This window comes from Corvus cornix, chromosome 14, assembly GCF_000738735.6.
Source record: "Corvus cornix cornix isolate S_Up_H32 chromosome 14, ASM73873v5, whole genome shotgun sequence".
NCBI lineage: Eukaryota > Metazoa > Chordata > Aves > Passeriformes > Corvidae > Corvus > Corvus cornix.
In genome coordinates, this window is record NC_046344.1 from 1,050,179 (window position 1) to 1,074,862 (window position 24,684).

Consider the following 24,684-nt stretch of genomic DNA (forward strand, 5'->3'; position numbering starts at 1 on the left):
CACTCCTCCCTCGCTGAGCAGCCAGGCCCTGTGAGGCACCACAAAAAATTAAAAACTCTGTGCCTACATGTACGTGTCTTTAGAAATCCCACTGTTAAAATCTCAGCCCTGCTGTAGGAGGCAGAGGATGAGCAGCAGCTCAGGCCCCCTCCTGTGCCTCACCTGCACCCAACTGCTTTGCTTGCCTCAGTGCATGGCACAGACCATGCTGCAATGGCATCGATTCTACCTGCACCAAGATTCTCTCTTAGCAGATACACAGAAAATTAGATGCCCAAGCTGGCTTCAAAGCACTTTTAAAAGGGGCAATGTAATTGCTCTATGCACTTAGAACAGACACACAAAGTCTACATATCGAGCCTCCACCCTTTCAGCATACCTAACACACATTTGTTATGCTATTAATAAAAAATTAGCCTGATGAATGGCAGAATTGCTCTAATCAGCTATGCATTTATGTACACAGCAGTAGTTGTAGATAATATCTGTAATTTCAATGAAATTCTTTCGCTAAAATATTAACAGTATACTCATAACTTTTCCACTAAAGGAAAAAATGCATTTTATAATTTGGGGCCATGTTAACAAACACACAGATGGCAGGTGTCATCTCAAACTTTTTTCCCAGTCAAATTCTTTAATGCATAAACTTAAAAGAAAAAAAAAGGCCTTTGAAGTACTTGAGTGTACTAAACCAGAATAGCTAATGTACCAGGCACAGAACATACTGATGAGTAATTGAAATAAATTAACCTTAAAGACTACAGCACTTAGAAAAACAGAGCTTTAACTTCTCCAACTCTCTCTGCTCTTTCTGAAGGAATATGTTTATATGGTGTTTCTCCTACAGATACCCCAAAGCCGTTAACAGGGAAATTACCATTTGATCAGTTTACCAGAGAGTAGACAGCACTGACTGTCACCAATGCTTTTATAGAGACTGCACTCATCTTTTCTCAGAAAACTAGTTCCTTCTCTCTGATTTATGCCCAATTTATAAAGGGGACTTGAGTCTTTTACAGGCACTTGAAAAATTAGACAAATCATTACTATTTAAACAGGCTAATCCTTGAGGGCAAAACTAATTGTTGCAAAGCAAAACCAGACCATGAAGTCCCTACAAAGTACAAAACTAATTTCTGTTAACTTTATAGATCTGCTACATTTTCAATCTGTTGTATTGACAGTACCATTATCCTACCAAAATAATCTAGGACACCACTAATGACTCCAGTTTAGCACATCCCAGCAACCCATTTGGCAGAGCCATGTTCACATCCTGCCTTTACACAAGGGGAGAAGGCAGAGAGGCAAACTAGAAGCTCCATTTTCAAAGGGTCAAGAGCATCTCAACCACGAGGCTACAGAATTGTGAGGGGGTAACAAAACTGCTGAACATATGCAAATTCGGCTCTGAAAAACTACTTGGTTAACATTTACTGCAGGTAAGCAGCCAACAAAAAGTTGCCGCAGTTGAAGTGTTTGAACGCTGTAGCTTCAGCTGGTTTGTATGTATTTAGAGAGGTGACTCTAGACTTGCATTATTTGAGGTGTGCCTCACTGCAGAAAAAAATAAACACCAGTTTTACTGAAAATAAAGGAAATACCCTTATGTCTTTGTAAGAAACATCTTTTAAGAGAATGTAACTAATGCAGTCTTATTTAGTATGCAGGGTGTGTACGCAGAATCTGAGTTTCAGGTTTCACCAAGACTGTACCAACCTCCCATGCTGTCACCATTTCCAAGAAAAATGTGTCAGCACACAAGTCGACAGTGAGAGTCCCACTAACTGCTGCACATCTGAGCTGTCTCCTCTGCATTAGCTGTGCAAATTGAAGTCTCTAATTTGGGGTTTGGTTTGTATTTGTTTGTATCAGGCACTTTACTCTTCCCTGTAATATTCACAACCACACAGTTTTGCGTGCAAGGAAATTAAAAATACATATTCATTTTTATTTTTCAAAACTTTATTAAATTACGCAGTAAGAACCCATCTCCACACAAGTGTTTCATTTCTGGATGGCAGAGGTATAATACATGAGCCACAGGTGAGTGCATTACCCCTCCCTTCCCCCCAGCTTCCAAGAAACAAAACAGCAGGTACAACACACTCCTGTCACTACACTTCTCCAACAGATTGTTCATAAGGTTATTTTAACTGGAGAAAAATGAAAAGGACCAACAGTGTCAAGTGTCTTGTTCTGCATATGAATGTTCTTCACTGCAACATTCCAACAGCTCTTCCTGCGCCGCGCGTGGCAGAGGGCCAGAAGCAGGGGCAGCGGAATGCGTTTGCACGGGTACTGTTAGATGCAAAGCCTGTGACTTCCCTAGAGGTAATCAGGCAATCAGAGTGCAAGGAAGGCCATATGACTGTTGAAAACTCTTACACTTCAAAGTGCATGTCCACAAAAAATTGGCAACAGAGGAGAAAGTGAATTCTAAGACCTACTGCGGAGGCAGAGCAGTCAGCATAGTGCAAATACTGAAAGGAACAGAAGTTTGCCTGGCATTATCCAAAAACCACCAGCCAAGCTTCCTACTCAGATGAACTGCTGCAAACCCTTTCAATTAAATTAATTTTATGCCAGTAGTGGGCTTGGTTCCAATCTTTTAATACTTGGATTTTGACAGAAAAAAATGCTGTATTGAAAGTGTGGTTTTACTCTGAAAAGTGACTAAAATGGCATTAAGGATCTTCCCACATTTTTCAGCAACTGTGCATAATGAATTCACCAAGTTTACAAAAGAGAAAGTTTTTATACAGAGCTGCACAAATTCATCTGGGTTCAGACCGCCGGGGTGCATTTCTGCTTCAGCTATCAGCACCTTTACAACTCTGCAGCTGTAACTGAATTCTGTGGGGTTTATTTGCTCTGAGAAAAGAAGTTGCCTTTTCCTAAAGGTGTCCCACTTAAAAAATGAAGCAAGAAGTCTTTTAGACAACCAGCAGACAAGCAGGACCTTGATCTAAGTAAGATGATGCCATTTTTAGAGAGACTTTTCTGACCATAATCACACTTTGAGAACTGATTAAAAAAAACCTTGGAAGATTCCCTATGGATGCATTACTGAACAACCATCTATAGAAGAAATATGGCAAAGGAAAACTACTTTGCAGAAATCTTTACAGATCGAGTTGAACAAAAATTTGAGAGTCCTTCATTTCTTGGATTATATGTATACCCCTGTGAAGTGAAGCACTAGAATTTACAAGTGTGAACTAAAAGGATTAGGAAAATGAAGTAAAAAGCATATCACTCTACCTCCACCAGAACATCACTTTATTGTTTATCTGTCATCAACAATGTAAAACTCTACTAGATACTCTATCCTGGTTTTTAAAAAGGTAAAGATTACATTGGATTAGCTACGTCGTACGAAAGAAACTACAGCAATCACAGTAGAATGAGATTGGAGGGACAATTTGAATTACAAAAAAGTGTACACTGCAAGCAGAGGGAAGTGCACATTAAATCAAATGCCTGTAGGAATCATTACTTTTAAATGCACAGTGACAATTTTGAGAAACTGTACATAATAGAATCACAAAAATGACTTTAAAATAACCAAAATTACATTTTGCATTTGACCATCCAACTCATAAGTTATCATTGATGTTCTATATTTTCAGTGTTTTTGGAAAAATTGTTTACCAAACAGAATTTAAGTCGTTAATTTGACTAAACTGTGAAGCAGAAGGATTGAAATAAAAAGTATATTGGAAGTACACCTAACCTACAAGAATAAGCCAAGAGGGGTGTATGCAAGGAGAGGCTGGGAGGGAGGAGTGAAAGGAAAGAGGAAAGGGAGAAGAGAACAAAGGCTTTTTCTTCTATCTCAGAAGTTCTTCCAATGCAGCATGTATCTGATGTACAGCTCTTTGCTTTCAGTCCATTTCTGAAGTTTACATTTTGTAGCCTTTTCCCGTACTAACTGGTCAACTCAACCAGCACTGCTGCCACGTAACAAGAGGAACAAGAATCTGAATGCATCAAATCTGCCCTTGCTGTGATTTCTTCATGGCCCCATTTTTCTGTTTTTCTTTGAACAGGGTTCGGTGTTTCCTGAATTGTTCACAGGGTCAGGTGGAATTGAGTTCCAAATCACTCTGCGGTTTGTAGCATCCTGATTTCTTTCTGCAGCTGACCCCCAGACACGTTTGCAGTTCTTCCGCAGCAGAAAGACAAACCGTGTTGCTCAAGCGGTGAGCGTTCACCCTTGACCGTGGGGGTTGCAGACCATTGTGTTTAGCTTATCCCTGAGTGCAGCTATCATCCTGCAGGATTCACTTCCCAGTGCACCGAGATTTCCTAGGTTTCCTCAGATTAAGCCCCAGTATGCATCACCACCGACTGTGGTGCGGCTACGGATGCCTGAGGCCGAGTTGATTCTGGTGGATGTCTGACCTCGCTGAACCAGACTGATCTGCTGTCTCCCTACTCATACCCAGGCAGTCCAACCTTCATACAGCTGAGCCAAGTTATCTAGATTAGTTGCTTCCTTAATCACAAAGTCAACCTATTAAAAAGGTCAAACAAGGAATTAAAAATAAGCTAGAATTTTAAAAGTGTTTTAAGTGATCTTAGAATTTACTGTTGAATGTCACCTGCAAATATTTCACTGAAAAAATCTAAGATAACTGTAGACATAACTTTGTGCAGTCCACACAAGAAACAGGAAGCTGTACTGCAAAAAAAAAAATCACACATCATCTCATTCACAGCCCCTATCTTGAAAGCAGCCACAACATTCTCAAATAGATGGGGACGAGTGTGTCCCCTGACTCTGTTGCCCAGAGACAGGAGTGGTTGTGTTATGTTAGTGAACACAGGCAAGTTCTGGCCCTTGGGCAGCTGTACAGATCCCGTGTTCTCCCTGGCTATCAGCAGCTGTGGAACAAATGTTAGCTTACTGACAGACAAAAGGCAGTTTTATCTAATTCGTGGTTTTACATAAACCTCCCATGTGAAAAACAAAAGATTATGCTAGCAAAAAATAAGAAAAGAATGCAGCAATACAAGGCAGCCGCAACCCTGATTTGCACTGGAATAGCTCACGCCTCCAAAGGAACCCCCATTCACAACAGGGTTTCAGTCCTGAAGGCCCACTTCAGCATACACACCTGCTAATTACCATGTATTCAATGCAAGGACCAGTACTGGCACTTTACTTTGAACTCACCTGTTCAGCCACAGACATTCTCCTGTTGGGATCCACATCTCGGCCCTCTAACTTGGCTTTGACCCGCTTCCACACGCTAACTGCGTAGGAATTCCTCTCCTGCACGGCTACAGGTACAAAATGAAGTTAATTCAACTTGACATTCCCACACAGAAACCCACTGAGGTATTTTTTTTGGGCTGTTGTTTTTTTCTAGTTGTTTTTTTTTTTTTTTTTTTTTTTTTTTAAGGTTTGTATTTACCTTTTCCTGTTTTAGGGTCCCTGGCTGTCTTTTTGGGACTACAAGCAACACTTTTGCCAGTTCCTGGGACTGTGTTTGGAGGAGTATCTGCTGATGTTGCAAGATTTTTCTGAATTAGCTTTCTTGCATTCTGTGACATCACCTCTGGCTGAGTTTTCTGCCCTGTATTGCTACGCACAGCTGTAAAGAAAGTTTAAAAGTGCTTAAAGTCTCCAAAATAATAGCATATTATAGAGGCAAGAAAAAGCACAATTAAATGCATATCAAATAGACCTATCAGTTTTTCAGAACAAATGCATTTTAAATTCTGCACCGATTTTCCATCTATTTTCTAATTTCTTTCACTTCGTAAACAAGAAGTGTTATTCCACCGCTAAGAATTTATTTATATTAAGCAAATTTTTATTGCCTCTCAACCTCTATCATTCATAGGACAGTTATGAAAGGCAATTCTTGTTCTTGCTAGAAATTATAAACCTGCACCCTAGTCCAAATATTGACAGCAGAGTAATCCTTTAAATGGAAAGGATTTCTCCTGAGAAATGTTATTCATGCTTTTAAAGTAATGAAAACTTTGCAGACATGAATGCTTTTGTAGGGTTTCCAGATTAATTCCTAAGTCACCATAAATTTTAATACTAATTTCAACAGAAATCACAGTTCAGTCGATACATGTGACAATGCTTTCTGTGTATTTTGGGTGTTGTGGGGTGAACACAGGCCTCAAAGGCTATGCTCAAGCAGTCATTGTATGATGAATTACTTGAATTTTATAGGCTTTTATAATCTTACAGAAATTGTCTGCATTTCAAAATTCATTAAGAGCTATGGTCCCCTCTCCAACATAATTTCCTGGTGGTTTCATGTTTGTACTTTTGCAAGTATTACCTGCAGCAAAGGTTGGCTGATATGTAGCAGCTGAAGTTGGGCTGGAGCATTCATTTGCTGTATCCGTGACTAAGGGTGATGCAAACCCCACCAGATTATTGTAGACACTGGGAAACATAATGGAGTTGATAAATATTCATACAACTACGTGACTTACTGAAAACTCAAAAATTAAATTAATTCAAATTTTGCAAAGATATTTCTGAGTTCTAAGACAATCATCAAGTATGTGCCCCGTGATGTGTTCCTGCTACATGAAAGGAGTTATGCAAAATGCCTTTTCTCACCTGAGACGAGGTAACTTTCTTACCTTTGGCTCTGTGTTTTTAGTTCTTTCAAGGTGGGAGTTATTTCCTGCAGCATTTCAACATGTTCCTGACTGCGGACTTGACCCATAACCTGAACTAATGTAAACAGAACTGTCTGAATATTATCTTGCCACGATTTATATTCGCCCAGGAACTGCCTAACACTATTGTCATAGGGAACATCTTCACCATCTGCCAAAGCCGCTTCTTCATCCTGTAACCAAGATGGGCAAAAAGGTCAACTGCTATATTTTGGCTAAGAGAATAAAGTTGAGCATTTCTGAGCCCTTTCAGCCCCTCAGTTTCTCATTTGAATTTTCAGAAGTTACATATCAAGAAAATAAATTTTAAAATGATAAATTTTTTTACCGATTAAGAACCTAGAGGACTTATAAACACAGTGTTTATAATAAACTGTCAAGAGAGATAAAAAGTTCAGTTCAACCAAAGCCTGCTAAGACTAATGCTAGAAAGCTCTATGAATTCCTAAACATGAACGTTATGCCTTGAACTCCATACGCATAAGCACATTTTACTGTTTCTAGATACTTTACAAAGCACAAAGCTACAACTGTTATTTTTCTTTAACTGTATTAACATGGGCTTGAAGAATAAATTTAAGGATGTTTCAGGAGTACCTTTGCCATAGCTTTCAGTAGATGTTTGACATCTCCAAGTTGTCTGTTATGACCCGTGAGCACAGTTTTAATACTATCCACCAGATTCTGAATTGTTTCACAAACTGTTTCTATTTGCTGTTCTCTTTCTGTTTGTACTGTTCTCTGTGTAGATATCTCCTGGGTCAACTGCTTGTGAGCTGAGTGAAGCCATTCAGAGCTGCCAATAGGATGTTCAAGACCAGTGCCCTAAAAATAACAGAAACATTTATCTGTACCCTGAGATAAAATTCACTTCCTGTATAGACAGCACTGCCAAGTGCTTAGCAGCTGACAGCATAAACTCTGTAGCCACACTCCATCTGAAGGTGTACATAACACTAACTGGGAATGGAAGACAGAACTGAGAACTCCCTGCAGCGATTCTGAACCGTTTCGTGTTCTGCTGTGCCCTTTGCTTACCACTCTCTGCAGCAGGCGAAGCTCCAGGTCAGACACGGAGCTGTTGAACTGGGATGCAAAGGAGCACATTTGTTGGCAGCGTTTGAGGAGTTCAAACAATGCAGCATCAAGATTTAAGGCTTCTGCTGTTCTTGTACGTAAGCTTTCAAAATGAATGATATTACTGCAAAGGAAAGTGACCTGAAAAATCAAAGCAAGAGTGAGAAAAATTATTCCATTTCAACTGTCTATTAGACAAACAGCATTTATTTTCATGTCCTTTGAAGTGAGAATTTTAAACACACAGCTACTGCTCAGTTACAGGAGCAGTATCATCCCAGGGTCATCCAACCCTGCAGCAATTCTCACAAAGATTATTCCTATTGCTTTCCAGTGGGATTCCCAGAAGTGTTTGGTTATCTGTATTTGCTCTGTAGATGCAGAGCAGAAAAATATCTTCTACATAAACCTTGAGCAGGAAATGAAGAGTGAACACACTTATGGAGTCAAGAGTACTGTACTTATCTGCAGTACCTGACTTGCTCTTTGACTTTCTTTCAGTACAAGGTTTCTTCTTTCAGCTATAGTGGCATCAAAATCTTGCAAGACTGGGGCCAGTGCAGGATTAGCACCTCCTGCCCATTTTAAACGCTGCTCAATACTTGCTTCAAGTGCTGCTAGTTTCTCCTGCATTGGGGAAGAAAAAAACCCATACAGATAATTCATACTGCTATACACCATTCTAAGCCTGACTTTAAATAAATTATGCACATGTAACACACGCAGACACATTCTTACACCCATATATGTAAAATACAGTGGTACTCATGATTGGCAAAGGTTAGTTTATGCTGTTTAGAAGTTTATTTCCAGTACACATCACAACTGGATTTGATTGTTATAGAAAGTCTACCTGCCTAAATTTTAACTCACCAAAAAAAAGCAAAAGTAATCAGATTTCTAGACTAAGAATTATATAACATCATAGGAGTCCTCCACTGTTTCGCAAATAATTCAAGAAATTATTACAGACAGTACCTTCACAACTAAAAAAGGGAATTAAAATTCAGGAAGCTAAGCAGTATTTAATAAACAATTAAACATTCCATATTACTGGCACCAAAGAAATCTAAAATAACACACAGAATACTTCATTTGCCCAGACCTACAAAGGAAACTTCTGACATTTAGCAGCAAAAGCAATAGTAAGGATGATCTAAGGCAGACAAACTTAAAGGACCATTACCAGACTTCAGAAAGAAAGGTACTTTCACAGATTTGTATTTTTCTTCGAAGAGATTTACTGCTGTTCCAAAGAGAACATTTTGCATGAGACAGCAAAATCCATCAACCTAACAGCATCCATCAGACAGACTGAAAGAGATCAATGACAACACCTCCACATTTGTGTACAACAGCAAGCCAGGCAACAGAATGTGAAGGTGGTGGATGATTCTGCAGTTTGTGTCAGTTCAGCATGCTGTTCCCCAAACAACCCTCCCCAAAACCATACCTGGACCGTTGCAATGGAAGCTTCAATCTGACTGAGCGTGTGAAGTTTCTTTTTCATGCTGGCTAAAATTGCAGACCGAGGTGGAGGAGTGACAGAAATAGCCTGGGGGCGACTGATGAGGAGATCTTCATGCTGCCACTTTAAGAAAGCAACAGCAACACTCGATTATCAATATTGCTCAGCACAAAATACTTTGCATCACAAGCAGCAATTGCAGTGCTCTGGTACACTTTGTAAGGGCTGCATGTCAGACAACACCAGCACAGCTCAAAGTTCTACATCATTCGAGAGCATTACATGATACAAGCAGGTGCAAACTGTGTTTTGCTAGCTTGGATGTTTATACCATTAATCAGTCCATTAATTTACTAGAAGTGATTTACACACTTTTTTTGGTCTAAAGGAAAAGCCATCAATATTCAGAAACAATTCACTTGTGATGCATTAAAACCAAGACAATTTTGCTTACCAGTCTATGAAATGGTTCATTAACAGACATGGAGAAAGCCTTGTCCCTAAACCTACAAATCACTATAAAATGAAGATCACTGGTAGCACAACACAATGGATACCAGTGTAAAAGGTACGCAATGGCATTTATCTAAAGTCTCAGAAGAGCATTTTTCAGGACTGCTACTGCTACTCTTTGTATTTTTTAATGAAGCAAAGAGTGGAGCAAGGAGACCATTAATGCACTAGAACTTTGAAGAGAAGATACAGATTCAGCAACTCATAACCCTCTGTTCTAAGCCATCTCCTCCCTTGAAGTCATAATCTGTTTGAAAAAAATGGGGAGAATGGGACAGCATTGCTGGTAAGAGTCAGTGAACAAACTATTTTCCAAAAAATGACTTAACTGCTATTGAAAAAAATGACGTGTACTGATTCAAAAGAATTTATAAGTTGCCAAATTTGCTTCTTGTAAAGCAGCCAGTCTTAAAAAAAAGCTAGCAGTAACACTGTTTGCTTATATATTTACAGCACAATAAAAACCAAAATACTTCATCAAGTCCATTAAAATACCTCAGAATTTATTCAACAAAATACCGTGTTTGTTGTGCTCAGACACTGTAACTCACGCTCACTTGCCCCATGTGGGAATGGCCAGCCTGTGCCAGGCTCTCACCTGGAACATGGCAATGTGCAGCTGCACTCTCTGCAGGCTGGTCTTGCACGAGGAAATGCTGGTTTCCAGCCGCCGCACCAGGTCGTGCTTCTTCCAGGCGGTGTCGTAGGAGCTGGCCAGGACTGTGGCCCTGTTCATCACCAGCTGCGAGAACTTGCCGATCTGGATATTGTGCTCCACAGCTTTCTTGCACAGGTCATCCACAGAAACTTTGCTTTCTGCTCCAAAGTCTTTAGCCTCTACCTGAGCAATGATATCGACACCCAGGGCGCTGATGAAACTGCACAAGGTCAGTCCCAAAGCTTGATTTGGAAGGCCAATTAAAAGCTGCCTCACAAAGTCTGCTGTAAAAGCCTTAATTGGCTTGGCCATTTGATCTTCACTAAAACAAGAGTTCCTGTAAAGGGCTTTCACATTGACAATTTGAACAGGTCCATTTACTGCATTCTGGTCTTCAAGTGAACTGATTCCTTTTAAAGTGAAAGATAATATTTTTGTTATAAACAAAGCATTTGATGCATCCAAAAAAATAATATCTGACTTACAGAGTGAAAGCACAGGAATTCATTTTTAATTTCTGCTTCTTTACCATATATCAAGGGTAAGTTACAACAAAAGTGACCGTTTCACATTCTTCTGATTGGAATGGGAAGTGGATAAAGGCATACTGAATATTTGATAACTTTTTTACCTGACAGTGTTTTAGAAAAGGTACCACAGAGCCTGAAAAATTCTTTAATTGTTTGCAGTCTCTTCAGAAAGAAAATTTCCTCCAGAACTTGCCGATTATTGTCATCATCAAAGAAGTTAACTTGGGTGCTGCGGGCTTCCCTAATTATGTCAATCTTACGCCAAGCAAGAGGTATCTCCATCTTGTTTAGCTGAGCAATGTAAAGGAAATTAATTAGTTTGGTTTTTTTAAAAGTTTCCTAATTCTGACTCAAACAGCACTCCAAAAAGAACAAATCCATACCTTTTCAATCAATAAACCAAATGCAGTTTCCACTTGAGCAAACATTCCGTCAAAAGCTACCAAAAGCATCTGACCAGCTGACATTTTGGGAGTTTCATCAACTGAACCATTTCTTGGCTGAATCAGTTCACCATACTGAGCATGAAGTACTCTTAAAAGGAAAAGAAGAAATAAAATTACATGGTTTTGTTTAGTCCACAATAAATAGAATTTTCTTAAGCTGACTGATCCCACAGATAGAACAGATTGGAATTAAGTTGCATCTGGACAAGGCTTTTCCCACCCTCTTTGCCCCGTTTTCACATGAGTCCCAATGCTGGTCTTACAACAGTGAAGGATATCAAATACAACAGGACTGTACTACATGACCAGCTACAAAGCTAACTTAAAATACAGGTAGAAGACAAAGACTGTACTTTCTATGAGCATGATAAAGTTATGAATAGTTAGTGATGTAAATATCAACTTTCATCCTTGAAAAGCAAGCACTGGTTTTATAACATGCACATTTACAAATGACAGGAGCATGAGTGAAAAGGTGGAGGATGAGGTCTTAAGAGCTGGTTGCTCCTGAAGGGTGGTTTTATCCCCTCCTTCCCATATGTGACTTTTGACCTTCAACTAACCAGCCGAGCAGGCTTGCCAATGGGCAAACCAGGAGGAAAACTAAACTAAGAGAAAAAAAGTAAATTGTTTTCAACAGGTACAGCAGCCTTCCCTGTACCACTCATTTAGCCACCACAACTGGCCCAAGGGAAACGTCACCGGAAGATTTTGAATTGGCTTAATTGTGTACCAAGCACTTACCCAGAAAGATAGTCCCACACTACAAGATGCACAAGTCTGTCTGTTTGGTTAGGGTTTTGTTTCATTTTGGTTTTTTAATCAAGTCACTGACTCATTAAGCAAAAGCTGCTCATTAAACCTCCTGATGAAGAGTGCCATGGTTACAAGCTCTCCCTTTCACAGGTTCCTCCCACAAACTAATGAACTAGTTCCTATTTTTGGCATCCTTTAACTTCAAATATAAAATCACAACTGCATATTTTGGAAAAAGTTGACTACCAAAAGTCAGCTTTAGGCAGATGTAAGTTGCCACAGCTCCATATTTCTGTGTATGCATGTGGATAAACACACAAACACGCAGACAGGAAAAAAGTGTACACTTTAGACCCTGCACTCTGCTTAAGGGTATTCTTGGGCAAGAAAAGCCTATATATCAAACAAAAAATAATTTTAGACAAACTAATGTTCTTCAGTCTTCACTCTCTCACACCTGAACTGAAAAAAATAGGTGATTTACCTTGCAACATCAATGTAATGAGTATGTGTCTCCTCCTCTATACCCATAGCAGCATTTCGTAAGTAGGCTTGGAGAGATTCAACCAACGTTTGCAAAGGCACTCCATCAGTTGTTTGCTCTATAAGATTATCCAATTCATGGAGCATACTCTCTAAAGTATACTCTCCTTTCATTAAGCACCTAAGTGCTTCAGGGAAAATGATCTGTCGGAAGTTTGAGTTCAATTCCTGTTGGGAAGTAAGCATGAAAAAGTAAGAAATTTCTCCCTCTCAAAAAGTATCACATGCAACATCTTTTGTCATTTTAGTACTACACCACCATGCAGCACACATTATCTAAAATATAACATCGTGGTGGTCAGTCAAGAGTCCAAAGTCTACTCTTTAATTAACTTTGAAGAAATCAGCAGTCAAGGAGCAAGACTTACGAAAAAATCTCAGCAGCATCATAAACAAACATTTAGCCTGTTAAGGAAGAATCTATTAAGAATGACTTAGCTGAAGCCTTGATGGATGGGGGCAAAAAGTAACATAGAAGAATCACCTGAAGTGAGATATATACTCCATTGGCTAAGTGGACAGCTTCTGATGCTTCCATGGGGTTTGGAATATCTAAGTCCTGGGGTACAAGATGACACTGCTTCAGCAGCTGCACAAGGCACGTGACATTCCCACTCATGCTGCAAAGCTCCTCCAGGAACCAGGCTCCATCTCTGGAAGTCAAATCAACCAGCTGCTCTCCAGCACTCGACGCTGCGCCTTCCATCATCAGGTTTCGCCTAGATGAATTGAGACACTTAGACAACACGCCTGCTGTTGCACTCTTGACACAATTCCCTCACTTGACTATTCCTGTGATGTGGTCTCCAGCAGGAGCTCAGGTGGAACCTCCCAGGAGGGAACTCACCTCGTCAGCGCGCACAGAGCGGAGATGATGACGCTGGCCAAGCTCAGCGAGCCCTCCTCGCCGTTCTCGTGCAGGAATACTTTGATGCAGCGCTCGATCTCCTTGAGCTGCTCCTCGCACACAGGCACAGTGACTGCCTCCTGCTTCAGCCGCTCCACCTGCCTGATCAGCCTGCTGTTGATGTCGGCTGCATAGCGCTGCAGGGTCATTTCCGTGGCCGTTATGAACTGACACATGCTCGGAGGCGGCTGAGGAGCGTACTGCATTTCATACCTGGAAAGAAAAAGTACACTGACTAAATTTTCCCTTCTCAGGTGGTAAAAGATTGCATTCTGCTCTGTAGGTAGGAAAAATACCAGTGTTTGAGCCATTCCTGTATCACCTAATTCTTACAAACAAGCAGTTGATGACTACCCTAAAGTTGCTTTTATAAAGTCCTGGAATGCACCGTATTTCACACCTATTTGCAAGGACTTTGACAGTTGTCCTTGAGGCAAAGAATGAATACAAGACAAAAAGGAAGGAAACAGGTTTCAGAGTAAATGTTTGAATACAATGTAGATCACCTTAAATATAATCTAAGACAAGCCATAATAATGCTGAAACAGCCTGACTTTAGAAGAAAAAAAGAATCAGAAACCGCTTGAAAATCTAGATTAAAAAATAAAATCTTTCCTTAATTGATTTTTCAATACTAGAAGTTTCTAAAACCTGAAATATCATTACCCTGAAGTCACAAACAGGAATTCTTCATTTGTTCATTTCAGGGCAGTGTTACTTGATTTTCATGTTGAAGTACACAGATTAAACTCTGGAACAGTATTCTTAAAGGAGTTTCTTATATTTACTCCAAATTTACAGAATTACAACTTAATCTTGGTTTGCTTTATAATTTGGTAAGTCCTTGCAAAAGTATGTATTTTAATGATAAAATCAGGGTAGTAGCTCGAAAATTACATTCTTTGAACAATTCGTTATTCTGTCAACTTACTTCCTAAAGACATCCTGACAACGCTCTATTGTCATGTTACAAATGAGTTCTTCCATCCAGGTTTTCCACTGCTCTATTCGGTGCTTCTGAAACACAGCTTTTGGATACTGCAGAGCTACTGTTGCATAGTTGTGCAATTGTTCCAGGCAGCCACGTAACACGGATCTTCTCTGCTGCAGAAGAGCACCAACTTCTCCTTCCAGTTGTTCACACTGACTGATTAGATGGGCCTGGCCCGCATTTTGCAGAAATGCTGTTGCTGGGACATAACTTGGAGGACCTTTCAAGAAAGAAGGTTAAAAATAAAGACATCTCTGAAGCAGACACATTTTATATCATACAAAGACTGAGCATTAACACCTTTTCAAAAATATTCTTTTACTTGTGGTAAAGGAAGCATAGAGAATTCATACTGAGAATTTTGAGAGCAAGGTAAGAGAATGTCATGCCCAGATAGGATAAGACAGACAAGTTCCTTCAGACAGCTTGGCACTGAAACCTTCAAATGCTCTAAATCACCCTTCAAAGAAGCCCCTTTCTTTTAATTTATTACATACAGATCAGAAACTTAAATTAGAGGATACTCATAATGCCTCCTGATATTAAACTCAAGTTATTTTCAAACCATTAAAACCACCCCCAGAAATACTATTTTGTACCTAGGTCCATTTGTGTGCTAATTTCTTGGAGCAGACTTGCAAGTTGCGTTGCCTCTAAATTACTGAAGGCAGTTTGGTAATGTGTTATCCACTGCTCAAACTCATTCAGCTTCACCTGGATGGCTTCCTGGACAGCTCTTTGTTGAGACTGCAACTGTGTGTGCTCAGAATACCTGAATTATTGAAGCCACAGAATCAAGTAAGTACTACAAGAAAAGAAATACTTAATACTATAGACTTAATATATTAATACTTCATACTATAGACTGCAGAACCATACTGAACAATACAACTGTGTTAGCCAGGAAATGAACATGTTCTCACCAATTACACAAAATTAACAATGTTGCATTATTAATTAATTCTGTTTTCCTACAATACAATTAATGCCTGTGCATATTCAAGCAATTCTGAAATACTTGATCAATTTCATATAACCTTCAAAAATGACTTGAAGAATTAGAAACTGAGATGAAAAGATCTTTGTGCTATTTATCAATAGTTCCCTTATGTGGGTTATTACGATGGGACACCACATTCAGAACATTCCCTCTCTTGCCTTGAGGGTCAAGTGTGGAACTGGGACTAGCACAGGTTATATTGATGGAGTATGAGATGCAGGACATAAATAGAATCATTCAGTAGGAAAAGGTTTTAGTAGTTCTTCTGTACAAGGAATGACCTGCTTACTGCAAGAATAGCTTCTACCCAGCTATTCACTCATATACAGATTTCTAACATTTATCCCATAAGTACATTACTAAAACACCATCTGTATTCTACTGTGGGACTCCTGACAGAATTCCTGGCTCCTCTGTACCTGTGCTGAAGCGTGTGGGAGGGATGATCCACTCCTTCTGCACCTTCCAGAAATTCTATCTCTTCCAGTAGTTTTCCTTGCAACTTTTCTACATCTGTTAACTGCTCCTGCAGGTTCAGATACTCCTCCAAACTACTGTCCAGTTTTGGCAGCACAGCAAGCATTTCATCTCTGTTCTTAAACCAGTTAACCTGCAATCAAGACACAGATGTTAATGAACTGGACTTAATTCAAATTGGTAATACAAAGTAACATATGGCAGAACTTAACCCTTCTACAATGCCATTCATCTAGCACTGCTTCCAGTGCTACAAGTGCCAAATTTTAATGTTCTTTATTTAGACTGCTCTCTAAACATCTATTTTTGTTCTCCTAGCCCAAATTCAAGCAAGGCACTAAAACATGTTTTAGAATTAAGCATGCAGAAACTGGAAACAAAATACTTGCAAGTTCAATATAAACACTTCCCTTCATACAAACTCAATTTATCACAATAGAATTCGTGAACTATTGCTAATATAATGACCGTATCTTCCCCCATCCCCAAAATGCAAATAAATGAAATGAAAGCACAGAGGCTACTTTGGTTAAAAAAATGAAAATTACTGTAGTAAACTCACCTTTATCTCAGCCACCCTCGAGGAAAAGAGACTCCGTGTAATATCCCTTTCCATTTCCCTTTTGCTCTGTTTGTTTTCAGCCTGCTGGCCACCACCACCATAGACAGCTCCAGCAAATCCTGCCTCGCCTCCAGCTGTCCAGTCCACCAGTGGATCATAAACAAAGGCTTCCAGCAGGGTAAGCAAAGTCTCTCTCCCACGCCGCATAATGTGAAGGACCTGCATCGTATTTTAAACAGACTCATTCTGATTCTGCATTATCCTTGTAGAATAGTGGGAACTTAGATGCAAAATACTGTACTTGAGTAGGTACAGAAATCCATGCTGTGTCCCTAACCACTACAGAGACAGGAAGAACACCACAGTGGGTACAAATGTAGCTAAGCCTGTAGGAACATCACAAAGTCAAGACTGCATTCTAGCCTTCCACATAAACTCTATGCATGAGTCACACACACTTGAGGAGGAAAAATCTCCCTTCTTCAGAGCATTTTTCTTTTTAAAGACATATCTGTTGTGTTTATACAGGATGATAAAGGAAGAGGGCAAGCAAAACGTCAGGAAAAAAAAAAAATCAGGAAAAACATAACATTTTAATCTAGAACTGAAAGTCCCCCTTCCATCCTAAATTTTAGTTGTAACACTACTTGCACGTGCATTTATCAGACAACCTCAGGTTTCTTGAACACATACCATAGAATATAGCTAAAGTAAGTCCAATTAAAATCACAGCAGAAAGGTGACAGCTCTATAAACCAGCAGCAGAATGTAGAACAGAAAAGTTCTAAGACAGTATTTGGCCAGTGAAACCCCTCAGTTTTCACATCTCCTACCATACCTGTTCACAAGAGAGCCTGAACACTCCTTCCACTCCTGTCACTCCCAGCGCTGTTTCGATGTTGTGCGTCATCCGGAACGGAACCTTCTCTGGGACCCTGAGGCTCTTTCCTTTAAGATAAAAAATTAAGTTGTTTCTTTTAATTACCAATTAAGGAAACCTTTTATTTGAATAACATAGAGCATTTTTTAAATTACCTTTTTCAAAGCAAACATTATAATCTATGTGGACAACTTCTCCTGTAGTCATATCTATAAGAACATTATCCAGATGTCTGTCTCCAAGACCAATGATGTAGCCAACCATGGACATAACTGCAGTGGATCTTGCATACGACTTAAAAGAGAGTTTCAGGAAAAAATTATTTGTGGGAATCCTCTGCCAACACATTGGACTGACTACCATCTTAAAACATTATTTTAAGTGTAAGTGTAAAACAAATCAAGCCCAACTTATTCCAAGCAGTTTTCTATTTGTTGTTCGATGGCATCTTACAAGAGTTCTCATTTTTCAGGCTGATAATTCTAGTATAATAATGTAGACTTATCTGGTCTATACCCATGTTTTAATTCCAGATGGCACAACTGCCAACATTTCATCAAACTCACAGCAGCACTAGCTCTCCAAACTCACAAGTATCACACCTCAGGCATTTGTTGCCCCTCATCCCATTAAAACCACAGCCTCTAATATGTAAAATACAGTTGTTACAACTCACCTGTGTAACTCTCCACCACTCATCTGGTGTGGTACAGGATGACCAGAGCTCCTTAGCGAGGAGATTCGGGGGAGTTGCTTCCATCAGTTCTTCCAGAACAGCCCTCATGACATTCAAGGGCCAGTCACGACGTGACACGTCAAGACTAAGCCCGACTGCCTTTAAAGCAGGTCCAATTTTACTGTAGTAAAGTTCACTGGGTCTAGGAACTATTCCAGGATTCTGAGGGGTCTGGTAAGAGTCCTGAGCCTAGAAGAGATAAAAATGTTAGCGTGGATGTATTACCACAGAAACATATTCCATATTCAGTGTTGGTGAGAAAAAAATATGAAATCAACGCCTCCACTGAGCATGACTTCTACAGCTCAGAGAATGCTTCAAAATTCAGTAGTTAAGGTCTAAATAAACTGAAAACACATTGTTTTGGCCTAATTTTACTCTCAAAGTAGATCTCAAATATAACTGCAAAAACTGTATTTAGAATGAAATGAGAACGAGTAAACAAGATATGGAACTAAAATAATTTCAACCAAGGTTGATTCTATTGTAAAAAGCAGTTCTCTTCAATTATCATGCCAGAACAGCATTTTTGTGTTACATACTGTAATTATATATAAATAACAAATATACAATTTTACTGACTTCTGGTGAAGTCCCGAGACACATGAAAACACAGAACCTTCCTGCATTACTATGAACAAAACACAATCCTCGTAAGACTACGTGACTTAGAATTACAAAGCAAATCAAAGTAAGTATTTCTGTTGTGACTTGCTGTGCTTAGCCCAGAACAGAGCCGGTACCTTTTGTGCCTGTAAGGCAGCTTCCCGCTGCTGCCAGCGCTTGTAAAGCCCAAACAAAGGCGTGGCTCCATCCACCCACTGGATGAGGCCTGACCTCGTTCCCAGCGGCGTCACTGAGTAGTGCCTGGCGTGGAACCGCGGCGTCTCTTGCCGGTTAATCGTAGCAAACATGGTGTTCACAATGGACAAGAACTGCATGATTCTTTCATCCAGATGCAAGTCCTCCAAACCTGCGGTAAATTTGTTTAAAATTTAGCTTCTAGATGAAAAAAAATTCTCTTAAAGCCCAAAATTCGGCATTTTTTAAAACCTACTACATTTCAGACTATGAATATCTTTATAATATGTAGATTAAGGATGAGCTGTTCAGCCTAAACCAAAGTGTTGACATGGCCTTTACCTACCAGTTTATGCCAGCTTGCTGTGTGAGCAGTACACAGAATAGTTTCTTTCCCTTTCAGGGAAAGCAAGAAGTCTCTAAAATTCTCTTTTAGGGGCTACCTTAAGCTTCCAGAAAATTGCATCCAACTAATCTTATCAATATGCAAGCAGAGCATTGCTTCTGATGAAAGCCTTGCAAAGAAGGGATTTGACTTACACTTTCACAAGGCAAAATTCCTGAAAAATGTATGGTGAAGTGGGAGGTAGGGAAGAGAGCAAATGCTTCAAACTCCTCTCTCTCATCATTCACACAAGTAAAACTAAAGTTGCACTGTGCAATCTTCCTAGCTTTAATACACTAATTTTTAACGAGAGACAGTACCTGGTATGAGAAAAACGCAGTTACTTACCTTTGAACAGGTAGGGATAGTTCTTCCCATCTGAACCCAGGAAAAGCAGCTTTTTAGGTTTGGTTTTGGTGGGCAGGATGGTGATGGTGCTGCCCACACTGTGGATGGTGACTGTGTCCCTGGTGGACACCTCTCCAGGAAGTGCAATTTCAGTGTTCATCATGGCAGCCAACCAAGGACTGATTTCTTCAAGGCGTAAGATGTAACTGGCCCGTTTCTGTGCTCTTTGCTGCAAACTTAGCATTACCTGTGCCAAAGAGATTTTTTCTTTTAGGCTGACGCTCACCTTAACAGTTAGCATTAAGAAACAAAAACACCATCAAGCTGGACTTAATGGTGGTCATTTTCCAGGAAACAAAGATTTTTCCTAAACTCCCTCTCACCCTCGCCATGCTGCTAATCCAGATACAGTTTAGGATGAAGATTACAAAAACTAAACAACATCCTTTATGCAGCAAATATACCCTGTGCACTGATAAGCACCAAAGTCACAACAAATCATGCTCCTCAAGAGGTTTGCTCCTGTATTTATGAATATTTGAGCTGTGGTTAAAGGCAGCAGCATTCAGCAACCTCCTGTTTATGTATCTGAACACTTGTTTGTTCTGCAAAGCAGAAGAGGAAGTACAAGAAAAAAAGGTCTATTTGCATGTAAAGCCTTGGTTCTGTCTAGCGAGACTTTTAAAAACACCAGGGTGGCTCTGGATAGTCGAGTGAGTGTTTTGTTTCTCTACAGACTCACAAAAAACTAAGAGAAGATGACATAATTGACAAAATACCCCTGGGAAGGGTTGATCATCTGAAGGTTGCTGCACAGGCCAAGGACTATGCTTAGATAAACAGAGAATCGTCTTGTTAAAATTTAAATCCACTGAACTCAAGAGTTTCAGAAAGACAGTATTTGAAAGAAACAAAGCCCTCTGCTCCCAAAGCTGACAGCATCCCAGACAGCAGAAGATGCAAGATTTGAAAAACCTAAAATAATTTTGAAGGATAGAAATGCAATAACAGGCAATCAATAAGACTGGCTAGAGGCAAAAATTACAGTGCTTTAGTGCCCAGGGTGCCTGTGCTGACTGCTGAGCAGACAAAGTTTCAGGCTGCAATTTTGATACGGCAAGAGAACAGCAAGAAAAGGAGAGGGTCAAGTACATGGTGCAGCAAGAACAGCCAGTGTCTCTACATTGTACTCCTCATCTTGCATGTAATACCTCTTTAAATGGGAGCCAGCTGCTTCCAGGTTTAGCAGGATTCAAAGGATTCTTAAGTTTCTCTAGTGCATTTTCAATTGCATCTCCATAGTTATCCTGAAACCATTTCTCATGAGGAGTTTCTGCAGGAGCTGCAGTGATGCTCCTCACATGTTCCAAAGCAAACACAATGGGCTTCATCAGAGCTGTGTGCTTTTCACGCATGATTGCTATTTTCTCCTCTCTGTTACAAAAAACACACAAGTTCCTCTTAATGCCATAAAACCAAGTTCTCATAATCAGAGCATTAAACAACAAATGAGACATTGAAGAACTCACAAAAATTATTACTTCTCTAAAATAAGGTCTTAAGTAATGATCATATTAAAATGAAGAGTATTTCGTTCCACATTGAATACATGCTCCTCCGAACCATACTTTTTGTAAAAAAAAAAAACACATTTGAAATGCATTGCTCACCACCAGAAACCCTGATTAGAAGCTCTGAGAAGAAATTACTTCAAGCAACTCATTTCCTTTAATTAAGAACCTTTTTACTACTACTTCTTGAGGATGCACCACACTATAAAGAAGGGGGAGAGAGATTCAGATCATTCTGTTCTCCCATTCCATGTCAGCCCTGACTACAGAATACAAGAGACATTCTTAAGTTTAGCCAGGTGCCCAGTGAATGGATCTGCTCTTCCACTATTCCATTCACAGGAGAACCCAGGTGAGGGAAAAAAAGACAGACTTGATCAACACTGAAAACTAAAAGCAGACAAAGACATTCTGTTTGCTCCAAATACCTGCATTTACAGTTATCTTTAAATAGATTACACCCTTCAACATGCTTATACTCATTTCATCTGACTTGGAATCAAGAACTACAGGATTTCATCATCCACAACTTAATACACATTGGGTTCTAACACGTTATTACTAAAGAAATCACAACATGGACTCACAGGTAGACTGTCTCTCTCATCTGACTGCAGTACTACACGTAAAATGTTCCTGAAATAAGGCCCCAGGCTTAAAAAGCAGCAGCTGGGACAGTCTGAATTCAGGAGCAACAGCACCGTTGATCCGTTTGACTGCGTGCTTCCCCAGGAACAAACATTTTTTAATAATACAAGTGACCATCGTAACAAAGACATACTTCCGTAAAGTGTTGTTGTTTTGGACCCTCTTGACCTCATCTTCCAGTTGTTGAATCCGTCTGAGGACGTACATGTGCTGCTGCAGTAAAACTCCCAACCAAAGCTCATCCCAGAGAACTGTAACTCTGCGCAGCTCAGCCACGAGCATCTGAACCTGTGTAAAGTAAGATGCACTTCTTTTACAGGAACTAGTATTCAGACTTATTTTTGCAGATGAACAGGTTGAAAACAGATGACAGCCTAACAGCAAGGACACACCAAACTTTCAGTAGGCCAACACCCAAGATAGACAAATTACATATTTGTAGTTCAAGTACCCAAGTCCCACACATTTGGATTATTTACCTGCAATACCATTGTTGGATTTGCAGCAGAGAGCTTCTCCACAATTTTGCTGTAGCAGTCTTGCATCATTGCTTGATCTTCATTTAATCCAGCTTTAGTATCATCTTTACTACTTTCCTGGGAAGCTGGGGTGCTCCCTCCATCACATTCACCACCCAACAGTTCTTCTCCTTGAATATTACCTAGCAAAGTAGGGATGGCAGAAGGCAGCTTGTTTCCTAAATTAAAAACAGATGATAAAATAGTAGCTATAGGAAGATGTGTCACTTCATGGTTTACTTAGAATGAGGTCCCCATTAAGTACTAGTGAAATATACAAAAAATATGCAAAATTGCAAAGTCTGGTAAATCAGATTAAGGGTATCAGTGAGGTGCCATAATAAAAATATTCTAAGACACAAAGTATCAGAGTTACTGAGAAAACAAAAAAACACCTCAGTGTCATTCTATCCAGTATATAACAATATATTAGCTTAAGTTTATTTGAACACTTTTTCTTTTCTCCGCACCTGAGGTCTGGGACTCACTGCTAAGTGAAATGGTTCCCACTATTGCAGGATAGAGGATGAGATGAGGAGAATCCTGAGCAACCCGACACAGTAAGTTGCAGATGCTCTGACGAACGTACACTTCTGGGTGATTGAGGCGGGAGAAAAGCTGGGGTATGATACCTGCACAAAGAGGAAAAGGAAATGTGCTGATTCACTTCATTCCACTTCAAATGAGGTAGAATTTTATATTTAAAAGCATGGCTTTTTGTGCATAGGGAGAACATAAACCAAAGAAGTACAAATTTACTATTTACAAAAAAGTCCAAAAGAAAGTGCGATTTTACAATAGTTGGCCTCCTCTTCTTTCCCTCCCACACTAACTCCATAACTTTGAGGGAAAGTCCCTGAACAACCAGAACCTGCAGGGTAGTGACTAACAAGTACTTCTGAAACTTGTGGCTTTAGTTACACATCTTTCTCAACTATAGCTAGAAAAAACCCTCCCTGTTTGTTTTTTAAAGTGGTCATACGGTGCAATACTTCATAAACCACATCTCCTTTCTCCCTCCCATGTCTTCAAGTGGGGGAAGGAGGGGATCAAAATCTGTGCTACTTATCTACCTCACAATCAGAGTGTATGGCAGACTTTAACATTTTCAATGACATCATTTAGTAAAAGACAGAGTCTCGTTCCACCACGATTAAACAGAAATTTTATCAAAGTGCAATTAACAGCTTTCTGCATTTAGAGAAAATGCCTCAAAATCAATTTTAACAACTAGATAACATGTATTTACCTCTCCAAGGAGCAGTAGGTGTAGTTTCTAGCCCATGCTCTAGATACTGTCTAAGTTCTCCAGCGTGTTTCACAAGCAATCGTAACAGTCTCAGGGTTGCCATCACAATTACATCATCAGTGCTTTGCTCAGAGGTGTTTCTTAAGTGCAGTCTGGGATCTTCTTCATCAAGTGGAACCTTGAAACCAAGAAATACTCCCCTAAGTATACAGTTCATATAATCATTTAGAAAAGTTTGTTGAATGGTTTCCACATCAACATGAACACTAACCTGACCAGCATTGAGTTTGAGGAAAGTGAAGTATGCACTGCAGGACAGTTTATAGAGACTGAAGATTCTGTCTACAACTTTCCTCCAGACTTTAATTAATCCTTCTGTTGCATTTTCATCAAGATCTGAAAGCCAGGGACAACTTGTTAATAACTGGCGCCATATCACATCCACCATATCATCTTCTTCATTGTCCTCATTTTCAGTGATTTGTAGAGTTATATCTTCATCCTAAATGCAAATAAAGGGAAAGCAGATTTGATTAAGTCCTCCAACAATTTCTATAAGCAATCTTAGTTCCTAAGTCAGTTTTTGTCTAGCAACTCATGCAACTGCATTACTTCATCACATTACCATAGTTCACCCAACAGGTGTGTGACCCCTTGGGTAAAAGATGGTTTCTTGTACTGTTTGAATTTAACTTTAAGACACTTGCAAGAGTTAACATGAATTGCAAGAAGAGGAAAATAAGCTTCATGCTGAAGCTCAACACTTTTTTTAAGCGAGCAAATCTACACTTACTTGAATCCCAGCTGGCCGACACACTGCCTGCCCAAGAATCCCATAGATTTTCTCTTTATCCTCCTCTGCAATGTTGTCTGGAAGCAAGCTCTGAACCTCAGATTTCTCCCGGGGAAGCAGCCGAACACCTTCTCCCTGACTGTAACATTTAAGGAATTATTGAT

General features: G+C 39.7%; 1 protein-coding gene across 2 annotated transcripts in view; it reads right to left on the bottom strand.

Moving 5' to 3' along the window:
* Positions 1 to 1,946: 1,946 nt before the first annotated feature.
* SMG1 (SMG1 nonsense mediated mRNA decay associated PI3K related kinase) overlaps positions 1,947 to 24,684 on the bottom strand; it is a 60,670-nt gene continuing 37,932 nt past the window's right edge. For both annotated transcript variants that reach the window (XM_039560004.1, XM_039560005.1), the window contains 31 exons: positions 24,521 to 24,659; positions 23,999 to 24,229; positions 23,728 to 23,905; positions 22,949 to 23,110; positions 22,440 to 22,657; positions 22,094 to 22,248; positions 20,953 to 21,175; positions 19,742 to 19,988; positions 18,951 to 19,180; positions 18,148 to 18,396; positions 17,627 to 17,765; positions 17,430 to 17,539; positions 16,592 to 16,810; positions 15,972 to 16,162; positions 15,152 to 15,324; positions 14,493 to 14,772; positions 13,502 to 13,774; positions 13,139 to 13,373; positions 12,596 to 12,822; positions 11,293 to 11,443; positions 11,011 to 11,200; positions 10,320 to 10,789; positions 9,194 to 9,331; positions 8,215 to 8,367; positions 7,702 to 7,881; positions 7,261 to 7,488; positions 6,625 to 6,836; positions 6,315 to 6,421; positions 5,427 to 5,606; positions 5,186 to 5,292; positions 1,947 to 4,522 (listed from right to left, as the gene is read on the bottom strand). In XM_039560004.1, coding sequence (XP_039415938.1) covers positions 4,445 to 4,522; positions 5,186 to 5,292; positions 5,427 to 5,606; positions 6,315 to 6,421; positions 6,625 to 6,836; positions 7,261 to 7,488; positions 7,702 to 7,881; positions 8,215 to 8,367; positions 9,194 to 9,331; positions 10,320 to 10,789; positions 11,011 to 11,200; positions 11,293 to 11,443; positions 12,596 to 12,822; positions 13,139 to 13,373; positions 13,502 to 13,774; positions 14,493 to 14,772; positions 15,152 to 15,324; positions 15,972 to 16,162; positions 16,592 to 16,810; positions 17,430 to 17,539; positions 17,627 to 17,765; positions 18,148 to 18,396; positions 18,951 to 19,180; positions 19,742 to 19,988; positions 20,953 to 21,175; positions 22,094 to 22,248; positions 22,440 to 22,657; positions 22,949 to 23,110; positions 23,728 to 23,905; positions 23,999 to 24,229; positions 24,521 to 24,659 — 6,073 coding nt within the window. In that variant the 3' untranslated portion in view covers positions 1,947 to 4,444. The remainder of the gene's footprint in view (positions 4,523 to 5,185; positions 5,293 to 5,426; positions 5,607 to 6,314; positions 6,422 to 6,624; positions 6,837 to 7,260; positions 7,489 to 7,701; positions 7,882 to 8,214; positions 8,368 to 9,193; positions 9,332 to 10,319; positions 10,790 to 11,010; positions 11,201 to 11,292; positions 11,444 to 12,595; positions 12,823 to 13,138; positions 13,374 to 13,501; positions 13,775 to 14,492; positions 14,773 to 15,151; positions 15,325 to 15,971; positions 16,163 to 16,591; positions 16,811 to 17,429; positions 17,540 to 17,626; positions 17,766 to 18,147; positions 18,397 to 18,950; positions 19,181 to 19,741; positions 19,989 to 20,952; positions 21,176 to 22,093; positions 22,249 to 22,439; positions 22,658 to 22,948; positions 23,111 to 23,727; positions 23,906 to 23,998; positions 24,230 to 24,520; positions 24,660 to 24,684) is intronic.